Here is a 26,418-nt window from a genome sequence, read left to right as displayed (position 1 = left end):
CAGCACAGAAGTGCTTTCTAATGTTAGCACAACCTTCTGTGTTCCAGTTTGTCTATTGCCTCTTGTTGCTGCTACGTTACTTTGTATGTGTGTGCTATGTGCACTCCTTCATATTCAGCAATTTAAATCACTGGCCTTTTTGGAGCTCTGTACTGGTTGAGAGGCTAGATTTTGTAACTAGATGTGAACTCATGTAACAGATGAGTTACACTTTTACATTGAACTGGGTGTGTGCGCACTTGTAGATACATACTTTGCCAGTGACTGAGTCAGTCAGACTTCATTACAGGTAGAAAAGTTCAGCAAAGGAATTATTAGGGGTCTAGTGGCTTACTGACAGTTACTTAGCTGCAGCAGTATATTTAGTACTCATTATGTGTTCCTTGTTAAACTACAAATTGGTACTTAGGACAAGGAAGGGAAATGTAGTTCTAAAATACTGTTGTAACCAGTATGTCTCACTCACGTAGAGGTAAACATGAAGATTTCTTCCAAAGGATGTCTATCAACTTCATCCATCTGAATGTTATTTTAAAATAATCTTAATACTGACCAGAAATCCTCAGGGATTTCTTCTTTCTGAGGTACAGGGGTACAGAAAGTTCAAGGTACTTTGTTGACCTAGAGCTTAATGAGTCAGTCTAGACAACAACAGGCCTCCGTGAGGCCTCCCCTCAGGCTTCTCTGCTCTGGGCTGAATAAGCCAAGCGACTTCAGCCACTCCTAATATGTCTTCCCCTCTAGACCCTTCACTATCTTTGTAGCTCTCCTTTGGACACACTCTGCTAGTTTTATGTCTTTCTTGTATTATGGTGCCCCAAAATGCACACAGTGCTCAAGTTGAGGCCACACCAGCTAGCAGTGCTGTGCCTGATGCTCCCCAGGGTACGGTTGGCCCTCCCGACAGCCAGGGCACATTGCTGGCTCATGTTCAACTCGCTGCCAACCAAATATGTTTCAGGAGTCTAAATAAATGTTGAATCCAGTCTGGGAGGTAGAATAAAGTGTATACTGTTGAGTGAGCTTTTTTTTTTTTTTTCTTTTGAAAGATCAGACGTTGTCGATATCTAAAGTAGCTTACAGCTGCTGTTAAGGAAAGAAGAAAGACTTCTACCATATGGCTTTAAATCTTTGAATTCTGCTGCTTGGGTCTTGGCTAGGCATGCATATTTGTGCCATTTAAAAGTTTTTGTATTTGTGGGGGGGTATTTTACCTTCTGTTTTTTTTTTGTTTTTTTTTCCCCCCTTCAGGGTACAGAAATTAGTTACAAATATATATGTATTCTTGTTCATGGCCTTGTTGAAAAAATTCTTTGGGTAGAGGGATTAAAGATAATGAATACAAGTACTGACTGAAATAGCAATGTTCAAAATGTGCATCTTAATATTCAGTGTTCCAAAAGAAAAATGAATAGGAATATTCTGTGAGCAGAGTTGTACTCAACGGATCCACACGGTGGAGTTAGTGTATCTTATGTTTTGAATTGATCTGTTATCTAAACATTATCTTTGTGCTAGGTGGAACTTTTTAAATGTGATTTTGTTTAAAGACTAACTATTAAGAAAACATGTTTTACATTTACAACAGGGTCTGAGAGAGACAAAACATCCCTATACGTTTGTTTCAAAGGAGGGTTTTAAAGAATTACTTATGGTTGAAGGTGCTACTGAAAAAGCAATTCCCTTGTTGCCTCGTCTAGTTCCAGTGTTAAAGGCTGCATTGGTATGTCTTACTCTTTCTACAGAGATTTTCATGATTTTTTTTTTTCTTTTTGCTAGTGAGGACTACAAGGAAAACATTGATGTCATAAATCTGTTGGATAGGCTTTTATTTTGGGATTCAGAGGTGTAGGGGTATGGTCTCTTTTTCTCATGTTACCCCTGCCTTGGTTCACTTAGATAAACGAGTCGTTAAGAGTAAAATCAGACGAGCAACTCCTTCTATAGCTGGGTGATAGTAGCTATGGGCAAATTCTGTAGAAATGTTCTATTAAATATCTGAATATAAGCAGAAAAAATATAAGTACTCATGGTGGTTTTTATGTCCACATGCAAAACGTGTTTGATGTGAAATAAAATGGAGATGCCAGAATAAATAATCATGTTACATTTAAAAATGTAAAAAATGCTACAAAGATAAAATAGAATACATCCATGAGGAAAAGGCAAGAATATTTTTATAATGTTTGAGTACATATTCTTCACTTTTAAAATGTTTGTAATTTTTTCTACTCCTTTAGAAAATGCGTTCTTAAAGTACTGGCCTGGAATCCTCTTTTGGATCTTTTAAATTTCTTTCAGAGCCCTTTTCTAGGTTGGCCATTTTCTGTCCTTTAATCTAGCTATGCTTCAGTTCTGTTTTTATAGAGATGGATGAAAGTTGAAAATTGAGATACCAACTCAGAGGTGTAATAGGATCAGGTGTAGTAGAGGATCAGTATTGTTTATTATTAATATCTTTGGTTTATTTTGGAAGACATAATTAGAAAAATTATTCTTGCTTGTTCTTCCAATGACTTATTTATCTGATAATTTTCATTGTTGCATTATTTAACAAGACAAGACTTTATATCAAAACCTACTGAGCAATGACTTTTACTTACTTCTACTTAAACAAACAAAAAAAAAACACCAAAACATTCAGGGCCCAAATGTCAGAATAGAAGAATAACCCTTTAAATAAAGGTCAGTATTAGTACAAGAAAAATGGTCATGAAACAATTTCTCTGCTCAGGGAAGAGTGAGATAACTAAAGCAGTAGAGAACTCATATAGAAGAACTTTCCCATGGGAGCAGTAGAAATGACAAAGCCACCATAGAAGTAGATAAGTGTGATAATTGCTGGCAGGTGAAAAAGCTGTAGTTGGCAGGGGACTAAATTCATTGAGCCAGAATATCATTGGTTTGTGGGTTTCTGCAACAAAGACAATTGTTATAAATTACTTAGGAACTACCATGTATTCAATACATTTGTAACTAAAACGTCCCTAAATTTTGATATATGCACATTTTAAAGTTTCTTTCTAACATGCTGTGGAGCACTGCATATAGGATACGTTCCAAACTGTCAGTGTAGTGCCTCTTTTGCCAAGTGAATATATTTATTGATTTGTTTATCAATCACATATTAGTTTCCTTTTTTTTTTTTTTTTTGAATAAGTGCAGTAGTTTCATTGACATGGATGCTTCTGTTTTCTGCTTTACAAAATGCTTCTGCATTTAAATATTACATCTGGATAGTCATATTCAGCCATATTGTATTTCTAAACTGCTTGTAATATTATAAAAATCAGAAGTTCCACAGTACTTTAAATTTATCAAAATACTATATACAATCATAATATAGAGATTGCAGTTTTGAAGAAACTGTGCGTTTGTCTGAATATTAGTCTGACAGGATTTTCCGCATCCTTTGAAGGCCCATTCAGACGATGAAGTATTTGAAAGGGGATTGGATGCTTTAGTTCAACTGAGTGCTGTTGTTGGCCCGTCTCTTAATGATCATCTTAAGCATCTGCTCACAAATGTAAGTTTTTAGTGCTGTAATAACAGATCATCTGTATTTTTATGTTACCTTTGTTGAGATGTTTACTATAATATCTGCACAGATACATTGGAAGACTCAGCAGTTTCATGAAAAGCATTGCTTCGTATATTCCTCTGTGTAAATCTGTTATTCTTTAATAATGTGGTGACATATAAAGTTCTAGCAGGCTCCAAAAACTTACGTTAAGGTAAATTGGAGAATAATGGAAGTGTTTTCTGTACTACTTTAAAAAGATCCAGCTTTGAGCCTGAGGTGAAATAGATGCTATGTTTTGAAGGAATGTTTGTATTTACTGCTAAATGAGTGTGAATGTTTGCAAAAATCTGTGAAAGTTTTGATAAATTAACATAGGGAAATATTTCTACTTCTCTCAGATGGGAAATTCTGCACAAGGAAGTTTTCATTCAATAAACTTGAGTTGAACTGTGGAAAGTAATTTTTGTATTGGGTCCTTCTATTGATGTTCTTCTGTAGACTTTCTTCCTGTATTGAATAGGCTTTTCATGGTTTAATTTAACCTGCCTCCAAAGTGAATTTTTACAGCAAAATAAAAGGACCTATCAGACACCCAGTGCAGAAGAGAGAATCTGCAGTAGTTTTTTGTTTTTGTTTGCTTGTTTGTTTGCTTGTTTAGATTATTTCCACTATAATAAATCCCTTTCAATGCACATGAAAAGTGTGTCAACTTTTCATGTGGACAGTACTTCAGCAATCACTTTGCTTTAACGTTGATACCTCTTTAAGACTTGTTTGCTAAAAAGCAACAATTTAAAATTGTTTGGCTAATAGCTGAGCTTACTTTGACATCAGTTACAAGCTATAAAGTGATGTTTCTTTCAGCTCTCATTTCCCAAAGATAGATAAAATAAAGTAGTAAAATAGAATTATATTGGATTTTTTGCATATATGGTACTATATTGGGCAATAGACCTTTTTATTTTACTTTTCCAATAGCTTTCAAGGAGATTGATGGACAAGAAATTTAGAGAAAAAATTACTGTTGCTTTACAGAAGTTGGAGCAATATGGTGGAAAGGTGAGTTAAACAGATAATAATCTGTAATCTGGATGCTTGAATACAGCATTGCCAAGACAGCTTTCATCTCTGGCTTTCAGATTAATAACCCTGTTCTGAGTAATGCTTTGCATGTCACAACTATTCATATTGCATAAAATACTGGATTTTGCGCTGTGGCAATTCCAGTCCATGGTAAAATAGTTGTTTTAGTCTGAGGTATTGAATGATGATAGAAATGACATTAAATCACTGTGTGATCCATATTCTGCCAGTTAGATTTTGTTGTCCCCCATTTTTTAACTCCCACTTTTATATGTTATTCGTTGTTTCAGTCTCAGAGCAGAATACAGGAGTATGAAATACAGAGAGCAGAATACAGGAGTACATTTCAGTAAAATATTCCAAGGGGTCAATACCTAGATCAGAAACTGCTTGGCTCTACTTCTATAGCACATCAATTCAAGAGAACTCTTTTTGGGAACAAGTGTTCATCCATGTGGATCCCTACTCATGATATTTGCTTGGAACACTTTATTGTCCTTGAGGGGAAGCTCATGCAGCCTTAGTGGCTAAATAAGATACTGTGTTTTTTTTTTAATTATTACTATTTTTTAGTAATTTTTATTTTTTATTTAATTATTACTATTTTTATTTTTTATATTTATTTATTATTATTTATTTTTATTTATTTAATTATTGCTATTTTTATTTAATAATTACTATTTTTTTAATATTTTCTCTGTAAAGTTTAAAGTCTTTTTCCAGGGTTTAGAATGTGTGTGGAGTGGATTAAGATTCAGGATGTCTTATGAGTCCTTACTCCAAGTTAGGCACTGCAGCACTTGGAATGTAGATTTTCATGCTGAGTAAAGCATTTGGGCTACTTATACAGGCCATAGGGTAGGGTAGATACCCATGAAGAGTGATTCAGGAATTCACCAAATGTTAACCTGTAAATAGATTTAGGTTCCTTCTGGAGTATTGACACCTGACACCACAGGCTGAATATTTGCCTTGCTTCAATACACTTGGGATGAAGGCTTTGTGTTCATTTTTCTGAGCCTAAGTGCTTTCCTCAGCAGCATTTACTCTTGCTAAAGGATACTCTTTGCTGTTATTGATGATGCTTGCCCGTTCCTTAATAGCTTAGTGTTTAGGTCACTTACTGAGGAAATCAGATACTAACATTCTAGCCCACCCTGGTTAACCCAGAGGTTAGATCTGCAGTTGTTACACATCAAAAAAATGCATTAAGTAGTAGATGACAGGGTATTCTTCTGTGTTCTAAATTCTAATACAGTATAGTACTCTAGTATTCTGTTCACATCTTCTGTTTTGCTATACATTGTACTGCAAGGACAAGAGCAGAAAAATTGAGCGTTGGCTTGGACATTCATCTAGAATGGAAAGTACTTGCTCTAATGACCCCATGGGCACTTGAATGTAAGATATATGGTCACTGACAAAGAATTGGAATCACCTGAAGAGCAGGGACCAGCGTAGATCTTGCTGCTTCTGAACTTGTTTTCCATAGTCAGTAAGCACCCAAATAATCTTCAGGGACCACTTCATTTTTTTGGGGTGCTCATATTCACTTAAGGGCAATAGGAACGCTTATCTTGCAGACTTCAAAACATCCTGACAAAGCAGCATGAAAATTTTTTGTGTGTAGTGGGATGAGAAGAAGAAAATTACATTTCCTTTTGATGTCCTGAGAATTTATGTCTAGATAATGGAGCTAATCCAGTGAATCATCTTATGTCTGTCCACTAATTTCTTGTAGTATGTTGGGTTTGAGAGTGGTCTTTCTGTATGTCCTTTAAAATTCTGTAAGAAGATAAGGCAGAAAAGTGGAAACAAGCTCCTAAAACATGATTATAGCCAGCAACATTATATAGTTCAACTAATGAATTAATCCACTTATTTTTAAACGTTACAATGAATACGATTAGTATTTCTATTGGAAATCCCTTTGAAACTGTTTCCTTTTTTTTTTTAAGCCCATTATTTTCAGCTCTTTTGAAAGTAAATTTCTCATAAGTATTAAATTTTAGCTTTGTACTGTTTTGTTAGATAAAGGTAACTAAGCGAAAGCTTTAAATTTATACAATTTATACTTATTAAATGAATCTTCTCCTATGTAGTGCTAGGGCTCATTGTTGTGTTTAAACTTATCGTATTTTCATCAACAGGCGACTGTGGCTATCATCAAATCTAAAATTCCAACCTATTGTTCTATATCCTCTTGAACAAAAAAAAATCTGTAGTGAGTTGTACTGTGAGGTCAAGTTTGAAGATAAACTGCCTGTGAGCGTCACTGACACTTCTTTGTGGTATGCTATGTTCTCTTAAACTAATCACAGTTCTTCTTCAGTGTAATGGAAAGTGGGAAACATCCCATCAGTTTGTGAATATATAATTATGAGAGAATGTTTAAAATAATTTTCTATTGGCTGTTATTTATGTATGCATTGTGCTTACAAGGACACTGACAAATTGGCTATTATTTCAAAGGCTGAGTAAATATAGATTCATATTTTGTTGTAAATTACATTTTCCTTTAATAGATCTGCTTAGTGTGTTTTGTAGATTTGTATGATGCAAAATAATTTGTCTGTAGTTACTTAAATGGGAACTCACATAGTGCTAAATTACCATGCGCTTTTGAAACATTTAACTTATTTTATGCCACAGGCACAGATGGATGCAGTTTGGATTCATCAGGACTTAGTGGATTAGACATAGAACTAAAAGAACTCACCTAGACTTTTTGAGAGTCAGCTTTTGAAGGTATGAAGCTGTATGTACCGTACAGGTAGCAAGCTGTATTTGCTCAGTGCGTACTGGGCATGTTGTTTTCAGAAGCTGAAAGAGCATTTGTCCATGAGCATACTTGAGCTTGATTGCAAAATGTGGACCAACAGATCTTGAAATAAATTATGTTCAGGTTTGTTGTTTTGTGTATTTGAGTTACCCTGTGGGGAAGAACTAACTGACTGAAGTGGTAGCTAATTTAATTCAGAACTGTGGTTAAGTTCTGTGCTAAGTCAAGATATATATATTTAAGCTTTTTAAAATTAATTTTGTTGGCAGAAATGTTAAATCTGAAGAAATACAATTATTTAACAACACAAAAAATTGATCATGCTGGTTTTTCTTTGTTTACTTTATTTCTTTTTTTTTTTTTTTTACAAAATGTGCACATTTAGTTTACACAAACACGCTACAGCAAATTTCGGGTGTACATGTATTGTACTACTCTTATCCTACACTGGTGATAGCAGAGCAGCCTTCAACATGCCTCTAACATCCCATCTCTACACCAGAATAGATACCTGATTTATTTATTTTTTTTGCGAAAGAATGTTTGCCACATTCTTTCTATTTAATTAATCCCATTTCACGTTTTCTGCAGCAATGTCACAATGAAGATTGGCTTCTCTCTGATAGCATTTCACCTATTTTGAAGTATTGGCATAAATCTCTGGACAACGTATCTTAAAAATTACATGTATTGGAGGGGGCATACGTTTTAATTCTGAATCTAGATAAAGCTTGCTCCAATCTTAATGAAGAAATTATCCTAAAAATTTAATGCACTTATCACATATAGATGATATTGTATAGCTGAAGCTTCATTTTTTTTCCTAATTCTTTCTCATAATTAAAGATATTACAAAAAGCTGACACAGATGTTATCCTGTCTAGAATTCATTATTAGTAGATGTTACTACATAGTGATATTCAGCCTGCGCACGGAAGAGGAACGGAAGTTTCAAAGGAACTTCATGGTTTTTTTCTTCATTAAAGGCAACAAGACACATACCCATGAACACAGTGTTAGGATCCAGTTAAGTTTTCTTCATGAAAAATTCAAGGTCAGAAGATTCTTAATTTTAAGCAAAGATCTTTGTGTATATGCCCAAGAATAATTAGTAATATAGTATGTAAGGACTCCTGATATTCATGTCATGAAAAAATAAATGCAGATTTAATAGATAAGTATGATTAATAGAAGCTTACTAGTATTTGTTAGGGAATAAATCTACCTAAGCAATTATCATTTTTAAGTTTGTGTTACATAACATCTCTTCCTCTCAAGTTATTTATTTTGTTAGGTTTGGGGTTTTGGTCTTCTTTTTCGAAGAGGAGAGAAGCAAGTTAAAGGTGGAAGGCAATTGCAGCAAGCTGTGCATTGCACATAGCACATTAAGTTAAATTATTATTTAAAAACTGAGGACTACACTATACAAATGTGGAAAGGAAATACATGGTAATGCCTCTGTATAAATTAGAAACTGAGATTTAATAAATACACTCAAACACCTGGAGCTGAATCCAGTACAAATGAGTAGCAAAACTAAGAGTATTTATTTAATCTCCTTGTGAGATTAAATCTATTTTATCTAGGGGTTGGAATGATAATAAAGCTGCATAAAGTCAGGTCCTATTTTGGGGGTTTTGAAATAAAAACCTGACTTTTCAGAACAATCTTGTTACATATGCACTGTTGAGATGCTAAATAGTATAATTTGAAAAGATGTGGGGAGGAAACTTCCTAATAAAAAAAGACTTATTTGCATAATACATGTCTCAGTATGAAGCTGAGTAATTTTATTTACGGTAAAGTGGGAAATCCATCTTTTGGATAGTATTGCAGAATAGCTCATGTTTGTCCATTAGATGTTGACCTAATGCCTTCTTTATATCACATTTTCAAAGAGCTGCATGGATCGCATTATATTCTCATCCTGTAACAAAGAAAAAAAAGCATAAAACAAACACAAAAGTCATACACCATTACAAATGTAGTTGGCAAATATCTATAGTGAAATTGGGTGGAACTAACTGTACATATGTAATGACAATGTCTATTTTTCATCTTGTTTGGAGAAAGTGTTAACAGAAAATGGCTGTTGATGGATCTACTCCTAATTTGTGTACATTAATTAAACCAAAACTACTCTGTCAGGAATGCATAAGCATGTTAAGAAAATATGGTCTGCAGTATTTTGGGGGTTATAAATTTATATCCAATTTAAGAAAGTATAAATAGACAAATACTCAAGGAATGATTTCTATATCTGTAGTGTGAATCAGGAATTACTACATAACATACAGTACATGAAATTACTAGTATTGCATATCATACACAGAAGCCTTTTTTCCCAATTCTGACCCATCCTATTGTATAGTTATGGATGACTAAAATAAAATAAAGTGTGGATCTTTGATTGGAAGAATCAGTCAATTCCCCAGATACCACCAAACACTTTTACTCCTCAGCTTATCTTTTTTGTGTGTTCACACTGACAGATGCTGACAGCTTCCTAATTCTACTTTCTGCTTTGCATTAGATAGGCAACAAAACCTTCAAATTCTAAGTAATGCCCAATGTTTACTGATGCATCACTCTGTACTCCAATTTCTATTAGTAAATAACTCTCAGCACAGCAGTCAAAAAAAAGAAATTGTTTATAATATACACCTTTCATTGTACAGAAGAAAGTTTACTTCTAATAGCCTGTATTTGGTGGTGGCACTTCTGCATCACGAGTCCAGTTGCAAGAGTAGGTTACACGTTCATTGAGCAACTGTTGATACCACTAATGATTTTTATTTTTTTAACCTGAATGAATACCACTTAGTATTTTCTCAAGAGATAAACTAACCAACATATTCAAATGAATAAATAAGACTGACTATTTTAGAACATTTCATAAAAGGAGTGCAGACAAAAACACTTCTCGGATTATCAGTGTTGTCCACAACTGATAGGTCTGTAGGTCTTCTGTACATTAATATTCCAATAATAACACATGATTAAGCATGAAATCACAGTTAAATTATTCCCTGTTCAGTCTAGGGTTGATTTGTTTCATAGAAAATGACAACTGAGTAATTTTCTCATTTTGTTACGACACATGCACAGTAGGGTTTTCATCTTTGATTCTATATGGCATCTCAAGTGGTGTTGCTGTAAGAAGTGATCCACACACTATTTCTAACTAGCAAACTAATTTATCAAAGCAATGATACCTAACTTAAAAATTTAATGGTATGTAGATTAATGCTTTTAAAGTTTGCATATGAAATTCACTAAGTTTATTTTAATTTACAGTAGTTTAAGTTTTTTCCACTGCATTGTTTTGTAATATCAATATATACTTTTGAAGTTCATTGCTGTAAGGTTAAGATGTTTGCTTTGACTACAATCATTTGTCATTTAATCATATAAAAACGTTTTGTATATAAATTAGCAACGAAGATTAGCTAAGCAAACATGTTCTTCATTTAGAAAGTGTTTTGACATTTCCTAATACACGTATCATTACTAATGAAACTAGCTGTTTTCTAAAATCAGCTCCATATTTCTAAAGTTTTCTGCTTCAATACAGAAGCCTTCTAAATGCCCCTCCTTTATTCAGTCAGATGGGAAGGGTCTTCAGAAGAAATTATAGACTTGTCATGATATTTGGAACATGGTGACTTCTAGTATGTTTTTTCCATCTTCAGAAAAATGTAGATGCTTGATTTACACTTAGCAAAGAGTTCTAAAATACCTCAATCTTTCTTATTTGCCTCTTTTTTTCTCCCAGTACATTTTCCTAAACAGTGTTTCGTAATAGCTTTGTTTAGATTCCTGACTCAAGGTGTTAAGGGTGGTGTTTGCATAGTCCATATAAAGTACAAAATATGGATGAATGGGCTTTGCCAGGCCTGACCTAACTGCAAGCTCACTTCGAGGTTTTCCTGAAGTCTGATATGGCTCCTTTGCTCTCTTCAGACTAGCCCAGACCTATCAGGACTCCATACAGAATGGATACTCTTGCAGAAAATATCTGTCCCAGAAGCCTTTTTTTCCTTTATCAGAAGGTCCTTTAAGTCATTCACTTTTGCACCATGCATGCCTTACTTCTTCACCTTTGTTCCTCATGGTGTTGCTGTAGATATGAAGCAATGCCTGAGTCAGGCCACTTCCCACCAGCACCAAGCAGTGAGAGGACACAAGTGAGGAAATGAGTTATGATGATAAGGAAATACTTCTGCAGTCCTCTCTTTGTCATGGTCAGAGATAGGTCCTTATACCCAGTGATGAGAGAAACCATTCATCAATGGGCATTCCTATTCCAGGGTCTGAGGTAGAGTCATTTGTTACCCAAACTGGCAGGGAAGGTTTTGAACAGACTTGCTCAGATGTCAGCCTTAATGTCAAAAGAGGGTTCACAGATGAGGAAACCAACATAGATGTAAAAGTCTAGGGAATGGAAGTGTGCTGTGCCCTGTCCTGAGTTTCCAGATTCAGTAGCAAAAGATTCAGGTAAGCAAAAGTTTATAGCAGAACTAGCAACGGTCTAGACAGAGGTCAGGTGCGGTTAAAGGTTTGGACTTTTTCCCTAGGTGGAAAAATTGAATTAAATGAGTGTTTTGCATCTTGGGAAAGAGATGCTGAACAAAAAACAATACTGGTAACCCCGTTTTTTCCATAGAACATACAGAAAGGCTATAAAAATATTTCATATCATGTCTAAAACACAGACAAGTTTACTATAGGAGAGATCACAGAATTATCTAAGTTTGCTCTAGGCACTGTTAAGTACTCTTGAACGAGGAGCATCACTCCAGGACTGAGAATTCAAATCACTTCATGCTAAGAAAATAAAGGAAGTTGAATGTTATCTTTCTAGATCAGTCTTGTACCTACTAAGATATTAGCAAAAGGTTTTCCTACAGCTGTGTCTTAAAAGGAAGAGGCCACTACTGTCCTTTGGAAGAAACATAATCCTGAAAATGCTGAAACCACATTAACAGAGCACACTTTCTGAATAAAGTTTCTTGAAAGATTCAGGTTGAATCCAAAACCCAGAACTTGTTTCTGAAACAAAATACTGATGTAAACATGAATTAAACACTGCAGCTCAGAGCTTAATAAGAGAACAGGTCTTCATAGGTAGAGAGACAAAAGTTTAGACAGAAAGGTACTTTTTGTATGCCACCTTTGAAGTTAAAATAAAGTGAAGAAAAGTGTCAAGATGATCTGTCCGTTAAGAAGAGAGAATGGTGTCTCTATCATGTAATGATTTAGAGGATCTCCCTCTATCATGTATATTCTGAATAATCAGAAGAGAGAAATAAGAAATCTTCCAACAGAAGCAAGAAAGTGTGAATCACATTGGAAAAGGAGAACAAGCAATTCCTTACTGAATGTACTAATTTTCTTTGAAAATGGATCATGCAGTCCATCACTATAATCACTATCACATTCAGGTTGGACTTTGATTTAAGTTCCAGAACTCAGCAGACCTCAGATGGGAAATGAATCTCATCTCTGTTTCAGATGATCCTTCAGCTTTATCAGAGCAAATACCTTTCATTCATATTGAACAAGACCAGTGAGCTAGAACCATGCTTGATGTAGCACTGCTGACAGATAGGACACTATCCAGTACCCATTACTAAGGGTATACAGAACAACCAGTTAGAAGAGCTGTTTTCTTTCCTTTATACACCAAAGTCAGTGGATTAAAACTGATCAAAGACTCACTTAATAAGTGGTTGTGATCCCTCTGTATCTTACTGCTTTTAAATCATGAAAGCAATTCCAAGGAATAACTGCAGACACATAAAACAAGAGACAAATAGCAGAACATCTTCGATATGTCAGCTTTCCATATTCCATATGATTATAAATCTATCACTCACTAACTGCATTGTTCTTGCTGGTCTTGTTCTATCCTGTCTCTTGCCTACTGTATGCTTCATGGTGTAGGAGGTAAGAAGCAATACACACAGTCTGGAGTGTTGGTCTCTGTCAGCTTCATATTAATCAGTCAGCTTGGACAAGGTGGACGTACCAGCTGAACACTGCTACAATTCCGTATATTTTTCACTGCAATAAATATCACTGGTTTATTTACCCCATCTTATCACTAGGTCTAATACAATACTTTACAGTTGTTTTGTACTATATCACGTTTCTTTTTCTTGCCTTTTTAAACCAACAAATGAATGGTAGTTCCTTAAATTTCTGAAAACACAACTTACCTTTTCTCATATCAGCTCCTGGTCCAAAAGCTAGCCAGTTCCCAAGGGGCAGAGGAGTGAAAAGAGTCTGTAATCCCTGCTACATAAATTTATTCTCATTCGTGGCTCAAAAGGCAATGAGCTGCTTTCAGCAGCTGAGGGAAATTAACAGCCACCTGAGCAGTGTAAACACTTGCAAATGGTAATCACAGTCAGTTCTTACTCCTTTGCAATGAAAAAAAAAATTGGCTGCTGTTAACTCTTGCCATCTAACACTTTGCAAGCTCCTTCTACTCGACCTTTTTAAGACCTTCAGCCCTAAAACTCACTCTTGTAGGAACATTCCTATATATGATAAATTTTCAAGCAATATTATTATTATTGCTATGACTATATGCCAGTTGTAACAAGAATGTTCGCCAGCATGGGCAGACAGTAGAAATAAACATTTAGCTGAATGTGACGAAACTTTTTTTGCTATGAACTACAGAAAAAAAAATGCTGTTCTGCTCACTGTCACACCAAAAAAACTGTGTAGCACTATGGTAGCACTAGCCAACTGATAGGGATTTGATGCTTCACTGGGTACTTACCTTCTGGCAGCTCTCAATGAATTCATCTATGGTCACTACTCCATCTTTGTTTTTGTCCATTTTCTGTTCAAAAAGAATAAAAATGTATGATTATCATACTGATAATCGTACATAAAACAAGTTCTTTTTATTATTCATTTGGGTTATATATCAGCCTAGGGAACAACCAGGCCAAAATGCTGGGAAGTTGTAAGAAGTGATACACTAGAATAAGTTTAAAGAGCTGCTTGTTGAAAAGGCAAGGTGTAGTGAGTAGATCCGAGAAACAAGTGACTTGGGATGGAACCACAAAGAAGGAAAAAAGATAAAAAATGATAGGATATGCAAAATTATTACAACAAAGAAAATCTATTCATACCTGCTAACAGAGCAGTCTTTTTAGTTCCTTATGTTACCTCACCCACCTGGAAAAATGTTTCCACGTGTTGTCTAGGCGCGTCCTCCTTGAGAACAGGATAAGTGCATTTCCCCATCATATCATATATTGCTTTCATGATATCAAGCATTTCCTGAAGAGAAAAAATATGTCTGTGTAATGCAAGCTGCATTGTAGATACTGTTTTGGCTCAGAACAGGGTTCTAAGTTTTACATTTTAGAACAAAAATTTGAGATTTGCCTATTTTATGATAGAATAGCTTCAAGAATGAACTGTATGTTCCTAGAAATTCTAGCATATTAGTTCATCTTTCATAGATTCGGAGGAATGTTTCTGATTTTAAATCATTTTTAAATGATTTAGAATATGTGCAAGTTCACTGATTGTGGGAAGAGTCTCCTGAGGCCTAGTGAATAAAAGTAACCAGGAAAAGAAGTTCTGTAACAGCAAGTTAAAGCACACACCTTCATACAACTGAGTTTTCAAAAGAAAGAAGAAACACCCATACATACACTTGCACACATGGAAAGAGTCTTCCTTTTTTATATAAAAAAAATAGAATTTTGTTAATAGCGTGGGTTATGAAAACTATAAGGATAATCATAAATACGTCATCTGCCAGTACGATGAAGAGATTATTTTGTAGATTGACCTTCTACAGTAATCATGAAGTATCTCTCAAAGTGCAAAACCAAAAGTGTAAAATATCTATATAAAGACCTACTGTTGAAAAAAAAAATAATGAAGCCACAGATTTGGTCCCACCATCAGGTATGGTTAGATCTTTGCAGTATAAAGGATTTAAGAATCTTTTTATATGTATTCTGTTTCAAGTAAAAATTTTAGAAATAGATTCAAAAAATGAATTATGGTTGAAGCCCACTTAATTTTCTTGGGTCCAAATATCCTACCAAACTACTTTATTCTAGTGAAAAAAAAATTGCTTAAGTAGAAGCCAAATGTCTCTGTACCTGAAGAATTTTGGCCATCCATTATTTCTGTGATAATTTTTCCTTTTCAATTTCTATATATGCCTTTAAAATGAGAAAATTATTTTTAGCTTGTTTAGTTTCATAATATGTTGTATGTTTATTGGTTGACATGTCTAATTTGACAAGGCTGCTTCTGAAACCATTCTTCTTTCAAAGCAGGCTTTGTGTATACAACCTTTAGTTTCAGTGATTAATGTAAAAAGTAGACCTTACCTCTTTAGTTATATATCCATCCTTATTTATATCATACAAATTGAAAGCCCAGTTGAGTTTCTCCTGTACTGTCCCTCGGAGTAAAATTGAGAGACCCATAACAAAATCCTAAATAGACAAAAGCTCTGGGTCAGTTTGGAATTAAGCAGTTTTTCACAAACACTCAGAAATGCAGACTAATGTGTTCATCAGAATCACAGAAGTCTTGAAAGGTGTGTTGTTTCTATTTCTTTCACTTGACAGCAAGTGTTACAGATTGCTGGTTATTTAAATAATTACAAATCTAGGCACTATATACTACAGTAATAATAAGTAAATTGAGTAATTTTCTATAAAATAAGCCATCATTTTCTATTAGTGCATTCATCCTCTGAAATGCCTTGCATAAGAAGTCCTTGTTGAACTTGCTACCAAGGAAAAGCAACCCCCGTGGTTTAATGGTCCAGAACAAAGCTTAAGTGGGAGTTAGATTAATCTTAGCACAGGAGACCAATTTTGGGAGAATTATCCACTAAGGAATGTTCCATTCTTGTTGTATATATGCCTTGTTGGAAGCGGAATATGTGGTTCCCAGACCTCTTGGATCAATCTTGTGCAGTCAACATTAAAACCTCATGTGTGCTACAATACACCTCAGTACTTAAACCTTTTATTGGAAATCTAATAGGGAATATACTTATTTTATGTCCGCATGACGCCTTAATGGTCTTGTCACCGACCAATGCTCTAATGCTATAGAACTACTCCACAGAAGTAAATCAGAAGACTATTGAGATTATATACATGAAGTATTTGATATAGATCACTGACAAATTAACATAAGTTTAGCTATAACTAATGGGATTTGTCATACTATGCTCTTGATCAGCAGACAAACAATTATAACAGTAGACATACTTACATTACACTAGAGCTAGAACTAGAGTTTGGCTTCATAATTAATATTCTTTTAATAGCACAAACCTTATTTACATTGCATGAACATCTTCCAGATCAGAGAAAATATCAATCAGGATGTGTTGTCATCTGTCTTCTGCATTTCATAGCACATTAACTGCATTTTTTAAAATAACAGCTTTTTTTTTTTCTACCCTTCTCCTCTACCCAATTCTGTTTGATAAGTTTGTAAACCCATAAATCTGTGAAACTGTCCTGAAAAAGTTTATATTTAAATGTGCATTTTTACATTATTGGCAAAGGAAGTCTTAGAGTAACACTAAAGCAGAGACTACAAAAGCTGAATGGTTTCGTATCACCACTGGCAATGTTTGTGCATTTTCTTTAAACAGGAACAATGGAAAAGAATGCATGGAGGTTAGTCATATATTACAAAGGCCTGATGTACCACATAGACAAATAAGTATACCCAATGCAGTCAAGAATACACAGATATCACAGTGTCAGATGGCCTAGTAAGCATAGCTCTTTTGACAGCTTCGGTCTTTTTAACAATTCAGGTAGTATGTTCTGGGTTTTCTTAGTCTCTCATAAATTTCTCTCTTATTGGTACATGTGCCCTTTGGGGTAAATTAGTACATGAATCTTGAAAAGAGTTTTGCTCAACTTCTCTTGTCTACATCTCAGTGATTAATTGAGGGTCACCAGGTTAAATCTCCAAACAGCTCTTTAACAATGTAATATTAAGTATTAAAATGTCCAAGAAATTCAGAACAGATTTGATCACATTACAGCATTAGCAATTAACCTTTTTAATTCAGTACTATTTCTTCACATTCTTCTGCACTGTTTTACTGCATTCTTGATGTAGCATTTGCTGAACCTCTGCAAGGGTCTCCAATAATGTTATTTTCTTAAAGTATTATGTTTCAGAGCTCTGAATTTAATTTGGTGCCAGCAACATCTTTGCATTTATTCTGATGCTTAAATCGTATCTACTTGCCTTTTCCTGATTATTTCTCTTTCTTCCTTTCTTTGAGGTGCCACCCATATGTTAGCTGGCTTACTGGCATTATTTATATCCCCATATTCAAGGCAGCCCTTCTATCATCAGTGTTAAAAAACATGCATCAAAAAACCTTGACTTTGTAGGAATGAATGTCCTTGTAAAAGCTGAAAAAGGTCAAAACCTTCCAGGTGTCTGCTTTAAACTTTGCAAGAGCAGATCACCTCCTTCCATATTGCATGAAGGTGTTTGGGAATCATACAGAATTTGGTTTAGGTGCACCACCTTTGTCTGAATGCTCCCTGGGGTCACCCAGCGCAGCAGTCCAGTTCAGGAACAATAAAAAGGGTTTATCATAAGAGGAAGGTGCGATGAGCTGAATAAGGACTAGTTAGGACAGGATATCTTTCCACATACTTAATTTCATATGATTTAAGAATATAACAATAAAACAACGTATAAATGGAAAATCTGATTCAGTGGACACAGACTGAATCCACAGGGCATTTCATGCTAGATCCTCAAACAGAAAAAGTCCCTGCCTAGTAAAAGGCATTGTACACGAGAGGAGTGGTGAAGCTCTGTGAGCTGTTAAGCTTGTGATCCAGTGCCGAATGCTATGGTGGAGCAACAGTACTTAGTGCAGCAGATAAGCTGGAGAGAGTCTGTCTACACTCTTGTTACCAGCACCTCAATGACACGTGACTCAGGCACTCCATTTAGCATGAACCCAAGTCCCCATTACAATATTTACTGTACCCAGATGCATTTTCTTTCCTGGTTTAGGCATCTGGCTCCTGGAGAGAGAGGTTTTCTACTTTCAGAGACTATTTATTTTTGAAGCAAGATAGATAGTACTGCTTGGACACTTACATCCTCTAAGGACGCTGACACTGTCCACTGAGAGGGACAGAAGGCCTGCCCAGCTGAGCACCTAATCACAGGAGAGGTGCTTCAGATCTAGGGGCAGAGAGTCTGAAACTCCAGAGAAGGACCAGACTCAGGCACACCTCTCTGTTGGGTCTCTCTTCACTCTGTGACAGAAGCACAGAAGCTATGTGCTTTTGGTACTTGCCCTTATTCCTTTCCACAGCTCCTTATTTCCAACTTTTTAGCTTCCTGCTGAGCCTGCAAGTATTTGTGAAGACCTCAATCGAATGCCAAACACTCTTGTGTATATAATTTATTCTCCATGAAAGGGGGATGGCTCACTGAAGGGCTGTAAAGCGGAGCATCGTTGCACCCATGTTAGAGCCTCTGTATGCTTGCTGTTACCACGTGCCCAGCTGCCAGTGCCATGCTAGAGCTGTGCAGAGCCTCTGGTTGTGATCTGTGATTAACTTGTATTTGTTGTTTTTCCCAGCAGTGATAAATTATCTCTTAGCACGGTTGTCGATGACTTTCTGATTGCTTCATCCCTCAGTAAATCTTTGGGGAGAACCAGTCATTAATAAATTAATTAGCAAGCTTACTAGTGTGCACTCTGGGAATAGTGTGATTCATAGGAAAGCCTGAAATTATTCCACCTGATCACATGTTCCTTTGTGTCTTGTTCAAGGCCAGAAAAAGCAGGTAGGCACCGAAATCCATTTTGGGATTTAGCCCTTAGGATTTTGGGAGGGAATCACACAGTGAATGTTAGTCACAGCAGTGGTGGGGCACTGATGCTCTTAGGACAATGAAGGTTAGCAATGACATGGAGGAGCTGCTGTTAAGAGGAACTATATTTCTTTGTAGCTGCTTTACACCAGCTGGTATCAAAATGCCTTTGAAATCACAGGTGCCCTGAGAAACATTAGCTTATTTCATATATGACATAAACAAGGTTTTTCTATGTTTAACACAGAGAATCACACTTGAAGACATTCATTAAAATCAGTAAACACCTTGTTACTGTCTTGGAGGCAATGACTGTTCATTACTGTTCTTAATTAAATAATAAAGATGTGTTTGATCTCAGGACATAAAAGAAGACATAACTAGGTAGGTTAATTCTTGATTCTCCGATAGAAATGAGTTAGCAAGCTTGTTAATTCATTAATTAATGCAAAATTCTGAGGGTACAGCTGAGAAATAAAGTAATCAGAAACTCACCAACAATTTTGCTAAGAGATAATGAATCATTTTAGGAGAAAGAAATGCAAGTTTGTTTTTGATTAAAAATGACCAAAATCTTTGAATATCTGTTGCATTTGGCACAGCTTTTGTACTTTAAGGCACTGAGAATTTGGATTACTGAGTGAAATTCCTTTCAAAAAGATCACATTTAGAGTAGCATTAATCTGCATTTACAGCGGACTAAGGGCATTGATTTGAATATTTGTTTGTGGATGCATTGTGCTTTACCTTTGACTACATATCTGAAGTTAAATAGCTTTCATTTTCTTTTTTTTTTTTTCTCTTTATCATCTCCAAATTTCAAAGTGTTGTCACCATTCAAACACCTTATTATCCCCAAACTTGTTACTGACATATGCCTAGAAGTACTAGACCCATCAAATAAATCTAGTTTGGATACCACTTTACCATTAAAATCATTAGAAAAGAGGCTTCTAAATACCTGTGTCATTTTCACCTTTGGATACACAGGGCCTAAAACCAGATGACCTGAAATCTTCAAAACACTTACTCAGTTACCTATGGATTCTTGTTTTTTATGGTATTTGTGTTTCTGTAGAGCTTAGTGATATGGTTTAGTGAAGGACTTGTTAATGCTAGGTCAGAGGTTGGACTAGGTGATCTTGGAGGTCTCTTCCAACCTAGATGATTCTGTGATTCTGTTCTTATGCTATGCAAAATGCTTCATCTGACTCTTACTAGAGAGTATACAGATTTAGGGATGTGCAAAATTTCACATATGTAGCAATCTCACTAAGCAATCTCATCTAATGAAGGTATGGGTTTTACAAGTACAACATTGTGCTAAAGTCTAACACTTCATTGTTGATGGTTGAAAATTTGAGGGAAAAAAAGAACAAATTCTGTCCTCCTTTTTTGCAATTCCAGCTACCACAGCTTCATTAGAAAAAGGAGATTGCAACAGACAACAACAACAACAAACTCTTACCCCTACAAGTTATATTTCTAGTTCTGCCAGTTCATTTCAAAATTTCCTGTTCTTTTCACACAGAAGAGAGCCAAAGAGCATTTTTCTCCTTAGATCATTATATTAAATTGTATTTACTCCTACACTGTGATGGATGATTATTTATAAATCACACCCCCTTTTTTCCACCTTTATGCTGTTGTTTTTTTTTTTTTTCTTCCTAATAAGAATTAGAAAGCTAGAGTGTGGATTGGTTTAGACAAGATATGGCAGTTGCATCTGAGATAAAAAATGATCAGGAAAAAAATTACTACTTCCGTGATTCAGAGCTACTTTCGCACAATTAGAAAAAAAAATCTAAACATTTTTAACATTAGCAGGATGCTTTTAGAGTGGTTATTGTATAGTTTATAAATACGAAGCTGCTGCATGGTACGAGGACACAGAAATAGAGAGTCTTTTGACAGCACTAGAGTTGTGCTGGATTTACAGCTAGTGCAAATGAAATCAAAGTCTGGGTCACTGAGTCGATAGTGGACAAAAGCAAGTTGGAAAATGTCTGTTTTCTCAATGATAAAAAAAAAATGCTTTATTTTCCTATTTTCATTTGTTCCAAAGCCTCTATTGAACATAGACTGCACTTTGAGATATTCACATCCCTCAAAAAAGGCTTTACATCTATTGCATTTCATAAGTCTTTCTTTTTGAGATACAAATGTGAACAAATTGTTCAGGAAAGCTACAAAAGCTTATTTTGTTCTCATTATTCCTAATGATAACAGCAGAAATACTTCTCAAATATTGATGCTAAAAATGTTTTCTAGTATTGTCTCTGCTGTTGCTGATATGACCAGAAGAATTCCTTGTAGAATTAGCCTACATACAGAAGATGTGAATAAAAGCTCCATTTTTTGCTTCCACCAGGCCCATTGATTTCAGCTGCCTGAAAGAAGGCAGATGGGGTTCATGTTTTTTAAATAAATGCAAGTAATCTCCCACAAAATGCTCTGGTTATATTCCCAGGTGAGGTTTAGGTTTATGATCACAGTGCATCTGCTTGGCAATACTTCTCCTTCCATATTACATCAATAATAAAAGAATGAAAATACTTTTAAAAGATTTTCCCTCAGATCTCACAACATCATTCAGTCAAGTAAATCATAAAAACACGTATAGGGCATTTAAACAAATTTACAGTGGATATATTTAATCCTAAACCAATCTCAAGTTGTAAGGATACCATCTGTCAATTGAAAAACAAAACAAAGCACAATATGACAAAGTAAATATTGTTTTGCAGAAGAACTGGGAGATTTCTTAATTCTATACGTTAAAGTAACAGCTCCTTTGCAGTATACCCTGTTTTCATCTAACTATTGCAGTAAGTTGCCTTTTTTGTCATGATTTTTGTATTGATGATGTCAGCCTTTGCCGGTAATGACATCAGCCTCAACAGGAAAAGGCAGAAGTTTGAAGATTTGGCATGTAAATGGAGGAAGAATGAATTTTAAACTCATATGCTTTTAAATATATTTGCTATAGAGGTGTTTTTTTGTTTGTTTTGTTTTGTTTTGTTTTGTTTGGTAGAACCTTCTCCTGGTAAACAATAGAGTCTATGAGCAACCCTATTTTGGCTGAGCTGTAATGTTATTTGGATCAGAGTCCTCATCTTGAAGACAGGCAGGAGGATAAGGATTCTGTTACATAACTTGTGAATAAGTTGGGTTACCTTTTAAGTTAGCAGATTTATAAAAAAGTTAATGTAGCAGCACAGTATGAGTTAAAATTCTGGGATACACAATTGTAAAATAATGACTTTTGTTAACACGTTGGAAAAACTTGAAACTTTAGCCACATAAACTAAATTTTGTGTGATCCATATAATAAAACTGACCAAATTTCACTTCATTACAGAGAATGTCAAAACATTGAAGAAAACGTAAAGGAAGTAACAGCATCACTTACCTCAAAACTTACAGATCCATTGTGATCAGTGTCAAATGCGTTAAACAGAAAATGTGCATAAGTTGTGGAATCTACAATTTAAAACAATAAGAATATTTCATAGTAAGCATGTCTTATTTCATAGTAAGCACATCTTATTTAATTTAATTTCATTTCATGAAATATTTTTATAGGAAGACATATTTTGATAACAACTAAGGCTAAATTTTCCAGTCAGCTTAAACTTATTTTTTTTCGTGGGGCAGGAGGGATAAATTACAAGTGGAAGTATATGGGTAACTGAACTGGAAAAGAAATTGTGAAAATCTGGACTAGAGTATTTTTATTCATTTTCATTACCACTGCTGCATGCAAACTACTAATCACTGATGTCTGAACAAATAGTGAAGAAGTCATGTTAATGTACTCTGAAGCAGTCTGTGTCAATGGGAACGCTACTTTACCAGTTAAATGACTATGATAGTGGATCCCTCTTGTGTTACAGAAGAAAAATGTGTTCATTTGTCACTTTAAATGAGGAAAGCAGGCACTACCATCTGTGCATCTGGAGTATCACTTTTACTCTGGAGACAGGCGTGTTGCCCCAGCTGAAGATGAGCTGGTCAGAAAATTGCTGCTGCTTTCGGGGCTCAATGCGCCACACAACAAACTGGCACAGGGACAGGCACCAGTGCCAAGACTTATGCTATATCACTTCAGCAGTATATATCACCAGCCTGGCTGCTGTATAGCTGTTGACAGCCATAGGTGAGATAAAATCCTGTCCAGAGAAACAGATTCTTAAAACTGTGTTGCTGCTTGATTCCCATGAGCATCTTATGAGAGGTAGGTGCTTAAAAACCTTGAAAAAAAGTGGCTGTAAGTAACTGAAGTGGTCAAAAAGTCTCTGAAAGATGACTTTAGGAAAGTGATGCCTTCACTAATTGTTTACTTTTCAAGCCTATTCAACAGCGTATCAACTCAGTTTTCTTTTGATATTCATTGTTTTGCTCTTTCCATTTTATATATTTACATTAATTTTAAGTTAATTAACATTAACCTCACAAACTTTTAGTAAAGTGAGAAGTGTCATGGCCCCGTTTTAGAGGTGAAAAACTGGGGTAAAGAACAATTTGTCCACAGCCATGACTGCAAATCCTTGGAGGCGCACACAGCCCGAGTGCTGCCCTAAATATTAAGGTGATCCTTCCCAAGGCTGTAGAACCATCTCAGGCCAGAACAGTTACAAGGGAAGTTGTTTCTGCTCCACTGTATTTTCAGCCATTATATGCAGAAAATGCTTTTCATAATAGCAAACCATCATGTCCTGAACAGTAGTAATTTGTAGATTTTTTTTCCTGTTCCTTCTCCTTCCTTATAAGAAAACTGCCCTTATTGTGGGAAAACCTCATCAGTGCTGAGATGCCTATTTCTGATTTCTTGGCACTAAACCTTTTTTTACCTTTTGTATCAAACCTGAAAAACTGCATTCATCACAGCTCAAACTTTTTTTTTTTTTTTTAATTAAAAGGAGTGATGATTTTGGGTCACCTGAAATACCACCTTGACCCCAAGAAACCAAATATACCAAACCTCAAAACTTTGCACGTCACAGGTTCATACCTGACGTTGGTAAATGAAGTCTCTGGTCTTATTTCAATATGTTTATTTCATGTGATGTAAAGTAATTGTGACAAGAACAAACTCTGCAGCCATCAAGCCCTGTGTCTGTTAACACATTTTCAGAGAATTTTCCCCCAATACTGAGACATTCATTCACCCATCCATGTAGCCAGAGATTCGTGTAATTGCTTAAGTATAATCTAGTAGACAAGTCCCCTTTAACTTTAAAAAGCAAATTTTATTTTAACTGAAAAAGGTAAACTTGTTGACTTCAGTTTATATTTTCTATCCTCTACTGAGACATCTATTGTACAACAACAGTATGCAAACCATCTTCTAAGAAAAAGCACATTATAGAGGCATAATGACTGTAAATTGAATTTTAAATACCTTCCCATTCTCTTGGTACTTCTTAAAACAAAACAAAACAGAACAACAACAACAACAACAAAATTTGAAACATCCCTAATCATTTTCTGTAGATTTACATTAAATATCACAACATTAACACAAAGTATTTTACTCTTTTTTGTCCATACATGATACAATTTAATACTCTTTTTCTATGATAGTATATGGATAGTAATAATAATAAACTCATTATGCAGAATTTTTATGTCTACTAACCTCTTCTGAAAAAGTCTAAAAAATTCAGAGGTCTCTTTCAGGGTTGTTTGTGCAGGCAATTCTGGTCTGAAATTTTGCCTTCAAAACCACTGCAGAGTGAGGTAGACTGATGTTTACATGACAGCTACTTCTTAATGTGACGCCCCTGCCATTCCCTAAATCTTGAACATTAACCACATTAGACAAAAGCTTTACTTCTTAAATACGTCTTCTTTCCAGGGATCTGATATCATAACTAGTTGGTTAAATTGATGTTTTGACAGGTTGAAGCAGGAACAGATATTAAATCAGAATTCCTTTGAAATACATTGTTAAAACATTTTAAATATCAGACCAAAAAAAAAAAGGAAGAAAAGGGTAGTCATTATATATTCAAGAGTAAGCCTTATCAAACTGTGAACATAACCTATTCTCTTCATAACTGAGGGAGGAAGAGCTCAATAATTGCTCCTTATGTGGATTCTTACCTGTGATCTGCATGGCTGAAGAAGAAATCCCAAGTTTTATATCAGGCAACTTGTTGCACGAGTGCAGGGGAGCTACTGGGACCTATTCATTCAGTGGTGTAACTGTGGTTTTCCCATTTCCTAAAAAGTTGCTGGAGCGCCTTTCTGGCACATAAAGTTTTTCACAAAGCTACTTCTGCCTTTTTGAAATACATTGATTTTACCACAATTCAGTGACACCTCCCTTGATATTCTTGTGGATTCCTTGTCCTTAGTCCTGGATAGTCCTGGACATCACTTGATGAAGTGACTTGCTGGATGACATTGGTAAATGACTTTTTGATGATTGCTTGGTCACCCTAAGGCTTAAAATGTTACTCAACATTATTCTGTTTGCTCAAATTATATGAAGTTATAATGATACACTGTGTTGTGTCTGGTTTTGTATTATATGGACATTTGGGGCACAGATCTACATGTATGACATTTTAACTTGAGGACATGTTAATATGTTGTCTTTGATGTGTTTTCAAACTTTTCTTTTTAATATTCACACATACCTAAAAGCAATATATTAACTGCAACTGAAATTCAAAGCTCTTGGTTGTACACAGCATATTGGCAATACCTGCACAGATGCAACTATTCAGACTAGCTGCCTAACTAAATACTCAAATACAGAGATCTCACCCTGTACTTAACATGCAAATACAGACAGTTAACGATGCTTAGCTAATCTGAGGAACCAAGAATAGACTTTGGTCCCCAGACCTCTCAAAAAAATGGCAAAGGTCAGCACAGGCCCACAGAAACTTTAGGATTACTGATGTGTGCTGTTACTCTTGTGAGGAGAATCAGCTCTTCTGCTGTTTCCTCTGAACATTTTTCCTGACATTTTGAGGAAAACTACACAACGCTTTCACATTTGTTTGTGCTGTCTTTATGCACTGTTTGGCTGTAGGCCTTTGTGTGGAGACTGTGGAGCTCGTGGGTGGAGTTAGCTTCTAATGGTCACTTCTCAGTGGGCCTCACTGAGATCCCTGAAATGGCTTTACTGAAGAAGCTA

The 26,418-nt window shown here is 35.3% G+C and overlaps 2 protein-coding genes across 12 annotated transcripts in view; one reads left to right on the top strand and one right to left on the bottom strand.

Annotated features, from left to right (window-relative positions):
* PACRGL (parkin coregulated like) overlaps positions 1-26,418 on the top strand; it is a 42,574-nt gene that overhangs the window by 5,523 nt on the left and 10,633 nt on the right. For 3 of the 5 annotated variants that reach the window (XM_040555574.1, XM_040555577.1, XM_040555575.1), the window contains exons 5-7: positions 1,589-1,723; positions 3,419-3,526; positions 4,502-4,582. In XM_040555574.1, coding sequence (XP_040411508.1) covers positions 1,589-1,723; positions 3,419-3,526; positions 4,502-4,582 — 324 coding nt within the window. Of the gene's footprint in view, positions 1-1,588; positions 1,724-3,418; positions 3,527-4,501; positions 4,583-6,756; positions 8,792-26,418 lie in introns of those variants that run through there. The other 2 variants (XR_005819398.1, XM_040555576.1) reach the window with 2 other exon arrangements.
* The window catches only part of KCNIP4 (potassium voltage-gated channel interacting protein 4), a 436,897-nt gene continuing 419,075 nt past the window's right edge, over positions 8,597-26,418 (bottom strand). For all 7 annotated transcript variants that reach the window (XM_040555567.1, XM_040555571.1, XM_040555566.1 and 4 more), the window contains 5 exons: positions 22,678-22,748; positions 15,764-15,871; positions 14,586-14,690; positions 14,182-14,244; positions 8,597-9,315 (listed from right to left, as the gene is read on the bottom strand). In XM_040555567.1, coding sequence (XP_040411501.1) covers positions 9,268-9,315; positions 14,182-14,244; positions 14,586-14,690; positions 15,764-15,871; positions 22,678-22,748 — 395 coding nt within the window. In that variant the 3' untranslated portion in view covers positions 8,597-9,267. The remainder of the gene's footprint in view (positions 9,316-14,181; positions 14,245-14,585; positions 14,691-15,763; positions 15,872-22,677; positions 22,749-26,418) is intronic.

Source organism: Cygnus olor, chromosome 4 (assembly GCF_009769625.2).
Source record: "Cygnus olor isolate bCygOlo1 chromosome 4, bCygOlo1.pri.v2, whole genome shotgun sequence".
Taxonomy (NCBI): domain Eukaryota; kingdom Metazoa; phylum Chordata; class Aves; order Anseriformes; family Anatidae; genus Cygnus; species Cygnus olor.
This window is presented reverse-complemented; position numbering and strand designations above follow the sequence as displayed.